Source organism: Gymnoscopelus braueri, assembly GCF_963280865.1.
Source record: "Gymnoscopelus braueri genome assembly, chromosome: 13".
Lineage (NCBI taxonomy): Eukaryota > Metazoa > Chordata > Actinopteri > Myctophiformes > Myctophidae > Gymnoscopelus > Gymnoscopelus braueri.
Genome location: NC_137615.1, coordinates 21,027,082 through 21,033,337, shown reverse-complemented (window position 1 = coordinate 21,033,337; position 6,256 = coordinate 21,027,082). Strand labels below are relative to the sequence as shown.

The window sequence follows — 6,256 nt, the reverse complement described above, 5'->3', positions numbered from 1 at the left end:
TATAGTACATGACTAGATACAGACCCTATAGTACAACGTATGCCATAAGAGCCAAGGAGAAGAGTTAATAGAAAGTTGAATATAGTGTGAATATAAATGTTATTATTTATTTATTTTCTTTGCCAAACATACTTTTCTAAAGTGAATATATTGAAGAATTAATGTCAAGAAGGAAACTGGTGCAGTGCTAAAGTACAAATAACAATATGGACAAATTAATAATTAACTAGTTCGATTTATTTTAGTCAGCAGGGGTCATGTGCCTTGCTTAGTGGCACATTGTGGGAGTTTCATTTGGTCTCTCCATTTGAGAATGTTTCTCATTATACAAAGTCTGTTAGTTCTCCAACAGCCGTTACGTTGAATTCAATCACAATTCTCACCAGAATTAAAACTAATTATTTTATCCATTTGTACAACCACAGCTTATTTTATTTTACAGTACGTTTACTTTACTGTAGGTGTACATGTAGTTACCGTTACCCCAGCGACTACACATTGGCAACAGATGTAAATGCAAATAATTATCTCACAGAAATGTCTTGTTCGATGAGTGGCAGTGCCACTGTTTGCTTCTTGGGTGTGGACACTTCTTGGGTGTGGCCTGTGTTTGTGTTTCAACATGTACTATAGAGGTGAAATCTGAAAGGGGGGATCTTTCTAACTCTCTGTGGGATCTAAAAGTACGGGACTCTACGTGGTGTGGCAGAACTAAGTGTATAACTCAAAAAGGTGAATATATTTAACTTTCTTTTAGAGCCCTTTTAGATGTGATGATATGTTTTAATCATCCTGTTAGGCAAGGTTTATTGAGACAGCAGGAGATGGCAGTAATTCTTATATACTGTATGCATACTGTCTGTTTGCATGAATGTTTGTGATATAACCCTTCTGGTGATTTCATTATATTATAGCGTGAGTCACCATATCAAGGACAAAATAATGTCAAAACATTTTAAGTGTTTATACAGGACTTGACATACAGTACTCTAGTATAATTTGCAACATATGCGCTTTCATGAGAAATTCCTTTGTTAAAATGATTTATTTTTAGTGTTTCTTGTGCGAAGGGTGACCTGCTTAGAAATACTATATTATAAATTTTATGTCCCATTCTCTCTCCAGCCAAGATGCCAGAAACTGCTGAGGCTGTGTCAGCCACTCTCACTACTAACAGACATTGCACCATTGAAATCACTAATGTCAGCAGTAGCTACTGCCTCATCAACCCCAAGTAAGTTGGAAACACTTAACTTACATACTGTACCAAAATTACAAATTGTAAACAAAAGTAAAAATGTAAAATCTGAGGAGCTGAAAACTGGAGGGTCATATTATACAAACACTGATTATTTTATAAATCCAAAGAGGGTGGTATGGAATTAATTTTAACTTAACAAGATAGTCAAAAATAGAGAAAAATACACTGCTCACCCAGTATCAGACTCAGCAGAGATGCTGTAACTAGAAAAGATCAAACTGAATGAAAAGTACATCCGCACACTCAGATCTGTGCAAGAATCTTTATAATTTGTGAGCTTTTGGTCAGAGACCTTCTTCAAAGCCTTGAAGAAGGTCTCTGACTGAACGATTGCAAATTTAGTGTGCAGATGGCCTTTTCATTTAACTTAAGGAGATAAAAAGAACCATGGTTAATTATTGGTACTAACAAGACCATTTAACCAGAAAAATCTCTCAAAATACAGTACATCCACACACCATGTTCCATGATGAGCACATTCATGGAATAACTTGCTTGCATCCATGATATTGTTCTGCTCTTAGCTAGCCTCTAGCATGTTTTTTTTTTACAATACTACATGGGTGAATACTCCATACTGGTAAAATTGTCCAGACATGGGCTTTGGATTGCAGAAGGCTAAAATGATTTTGAAGTACAGTATAATACATCACATTTAGGGCTCTATTCAGAGCCAGATTTGAACAAACCACTAATTAGGGATGAAGGACTAGGCAAGAGGCGTTTCCCCGCAAAATTCGGTATTCTATGGCACCCCCGTGACCCGCCAAACACCTGAGCTACCCGTTACATTATGCATAGGTGTGGTTTGGGCGTTACAATGATAAAACCAATCACCGTGCCAGAAGCCATTGCCTTTAAGAGAAGACTGCGCTAGCCGTCATCCCTATCCAATATATGCTCTAGCCTATCTACCTGTCTGCACTGTTGCCTGGTCTGATTATTATAAGCCACATTGGGCTTGTTTTCCTTCTTTTTTTTTATTTTATCCAAATACATTTTTATATTAATTTGTAGCCTATTGTGTTCACAATAAGCTTGTCATATTAGTCAGATCCGGAATAGTATATGAAAGCCATTTAAAATATGTATACTATTGGTACACACTGGCTGCTCCCAAATAATTAATTACATCATGTTGCGACAACGCTCCTACGTGGTACACAGACAAACAGTAGCACATGGGTATAATAAATTGGACAGTTTTAGGAAAGGTCTATAGCCTACAGTATGTACTCACGTTGGCTGTTATCGTTCTATTTCCACCGTTCTAATGGATTCCAGGGGTGTGTAAACATCTCTGAAGTTGCTCCATAGTTTCCTCTGAAGTGACGCAGTTAATTAAAGTTAACTTACATCCATATTGTCCCCGTTATCTTTCATCATCCACCTTTGTTCAGTAATCCCGAACAGAGCTAAACTTTAAGTTTACATCAATCAAAGCCTCTCAAATCCAGACACATTGCTGCGATGCGTATGTGCGTCGCCTATACCTACCCAAAATAACAGACATACAAGCTATCAACGGCGCTGCATCATGTCGTGTCGACAGCTACAGATCTGTTATTTTGGACAGCACAATGAGGCGCGCGCGCGCCACGGAGTAGCCTATCACTAAACCAAAAACATTACATTACGTGGTCAACAACATAGCCTACTAGACATGTAACTTGCTTGGAGCTTTTAATGCAGTGGTTCTCAACCTGTGGGTCGAGACCACAATGGAGCACCCAACGCCTGGCGAGCTTGTAGATCTGCTATTTTCACAATATTTATCTGTGGAACCGAGTCAAACAAAATGGGGGGGTCCCCAGTTCAAATATGGTTATTTTGGGGGGTCATGAACGTAGCGTTTGCATGGGAGGCGTTGTGAGCTTGTAGATCTGCTATTTTCAAATAGCTGATGTATATGTTAGAGTGCTCATGTGGCCCATAGTCGCTTGACTCGCTTCTTTTGGGCTGGTTTTCCTAGACCTGGTTGCTTGTTAGTTGTTTTTCCTCACAACACTGGCACTGATGATAACTAGACGGCAGCCGTCATAGAATCAAAATGACCCCGCTGGGAGTGGTGGTGGCGTTTGTGGTAGAGTGACCATGGGTTTGTATGAAGAGAGATAGCGCATTTGCGGTAGAGTGAGCATCGGTTTATATGAAGAGAGAGAGCGCATATGCGGTAGAGTGAGCATCGGTTTATATGAAGAGAGAGAGCGCATATGCGGTAGAGTGAGCATCGGTTTATATGAAGAGAGAGAGCACATTTGCGGTAGAGTGAGCATGGGGTTGTACAAAGAGAGAGAGGCATTTGCGGTAGAGTGAGCGAGCATGGGTTTGTATAAAGAAAGAGCGCATTTCACACACAGATCATTCATATATTACCAAGATTTAATGAGAAATAAGGCTTCTTTAGAAAAATGACTGATGGGCTGGGCTGGGTCTAATTTGTCAATTATTAGTCGAGCCGGGCTGAAATATTTAGGGGATATGAAAGCTCTAGTTAGTAGTTTGAAGTGCTCATGTGGCCTTAGAGTTGCTTCTTTTTGTTTTCATAGACCTGCGACTGCGGTTGCTTATTTCTCTCCAAGGCTGGCAACACGGCTCATGGTCCAACGCACAAAGCCATTGTAGTGTCTGTGTGCACTTGACGGGTGATTTTATAAACCAGCGGGTGCTTCTAGAATCCACTATCCCCCGTCCCCAAGCCGTACCCATGTGTGTCTGTAGAATTGCAATGTGGGGGATATAGCAACAACACGCCCACGGACACACCTCCACGCGCAAATAACGGCGTCGGCATAATGGTGACGGGTAGAGCAGGTGCTAGAATAACCTATTGGGGCGGCGCAGGTCCATTATCCCGATTTAACGGGGAATTTTTGGCCTGTGAATAGAGCCCTTAATGCATTACCCCAAGTCATTGTTTTGAATTGCAGTAACACCCAGTATTCCCAGAATATACTGAATGTTTGGATATTTGAAGCAAACAAGATTTTAAACAGGCATAAATGCAGTTCCATAATTTGCCAGTAAGAATGATAAATAAATACAACTTTAAGTGCACTTTTTTATGCATTCATCAAATCACTTGACAACTCATTATTTTTCAATTCTGTATTTTTCATCAGTTGCACTGGTTTAACTTATAATGTAATTGTATTTGTTTTGTTTCATTTTAAATTCAGATTTTGTTCAACTAAGAAGTTTGCAATGTGTAAACAAAAAAACAAGCAAGCAAATATTCACTATAGACTGTTTATTTATTTATTTACTTTAGTCAGTGGCATCATGCATGTACATTTATCCATATCTGGCAGGGTAGCCCATCTCGTGGACGGGTGGTTTTCATGTGTGACATCACTTCGCTGAGAACATCCACCTATCCATCATAGTGTGACACACACCGCCTCATTGCACATTGCATGCAGGTTCACTCGCTGTTGCTTACAAGTCCATAGCAGTACATGCCCAGTCACACTCCATCCATCAGCGTAAGCTGTTTCACCCTGGAAAACCCTCAAACACTCAAAAAGTGCAGTGGAACTCTCTACAAAAGTTACAAAGCGTGGCATCCTTCTGTTACAAATGTTAGTTTTTTTGTAACAGAACGTTAGAAAAAAAGCTTTTTCTTCTTTTCAAGAGATACCACAGGGAGATTCCACAGGGAAAGTGCAGGTTGAGACTCTGATGTTGATTTACAAGAAAGTGTTTCAGGTGCAGAGTGGTGGGTTTCAAAGAGGGGCCACCAGGGGGGCCAATTGGAAAACGAAAGAAAATAATTATGAATAAATAACAAACAAATAAATAAATGATATCCAAAAAAGTCTAAACATTTTCTTAATTCAAGCTTAATGTGATGCATTTTGAGCTTGTAGATCTGCTATTTTTGCTATATTGTATTTCTTTTTAACGGCTATGGCTATTTGGGGATCCTTGGCCTGGAAATGTTTTGGAAACCCTGTGGTAAAGCATATAGTCTCTCTCTGTCCCTTATAGGGTGTACATGAACAGTGGCTTCAATTACCACGCTCCCCAGCCCACCGTGCGCACCACCAAGACCGAGGTGTGCTCCTTCACCAAGGACGACAACACAGCTTCTGGCGCCGTGGGGTTGCTGACCTACGACGTGTTCCATATGCAGAGCAGAGTGTGTGCTGAGCGCATGGCCATCATGTTCTCCGTGCCCTTTGACCGCAACTTCTATAAGAACCGCCTGGCCATTGGCGTGTTTGAGATGTCCCGTGACTGTGACAAGCAGCTTTATGACCAGATGTACGACGCTAAGGACCTCAGCAAGTTTACCCGAGCAGAGGCCAATGGTAGTGGGCTGGAGTACAGGGCGACACATTTTGACTTGAGGGCCACTATGTCCACTATAGGAAAGGCCATCGTTAAGGTGGAGTTCTATGATAAAATGGGGCGCTAATGTAGCGGCATCTACTGTAGCATGATGTCATCTGTTTTCTTAAAACATTATTGTGTAATTTCTGTGCTGTGTCAGCTGAAACATCACAACCCGTCCATTATAGTTTGGTCTATTGCTTGGACCAACACAATGCATTCTTTTTTAATGTAAATAATAAAACGTACTGACAATCCTCATGTTACTGTGTGTGAGAGTTGGTGGTTGTCTTTTTACACCTTATGCACATAATATTCAATATAATAACAAGCCATTCAATTTGAATGGATAGTTAACAAATGAAATGTCACCATACATGTTTTACAGTGTCATGATACTGGATTTTTTATGTCCTGAACATACCCTTGTCCTAAAAATATGATTTTCATCATTTGCATCATGTTTTCAGAAAATAGACAGTTAGTTAAAAGTAGCTTCATACTGTAGGTACTGTGTTCAATATACAGTATATAATGTTACATCATTTTTGCACATTCTGTTTGCATAATGTTCCTGTCACACACATTATCACACACTTCCAGGACAAAAAAAGTGAATGTGCCATGTTTAGCTGAATGTTCTGAATCCAATAAGCCAGG

The 6,256-nt window shown here is 40.0% G+C and overlaps 1 protein-coding gene across 1 annotated transcript; it reads left to right on the top strand.

Moving 5' to 3' along the window:
• The first annotated feature begins 583 nt into the window (after positions 1-583).
• On the top strand, positions 584-5,862 carry LOC308097927 (uncharacterized protein). Its single transcript, XM_080446066.1, has 3 exons — positions 584-732; positions 1,126-1,234; positions 5,252-5,862. The coding sequence occupies exons 2-3, from the start codon at positions 1,131-1,133 to the stop codon at positions 5,679-5,681; spliced, it is 534 nt and encodes a 177-aa protein (XP_080302192.1). The 5' UTR covers positions 584-732; positions 1,126-1,130; the 3' UTR covers positions 5,682-5,862.
• Positions 5,863-6,256: the final 394 nt, after the last annotated feature.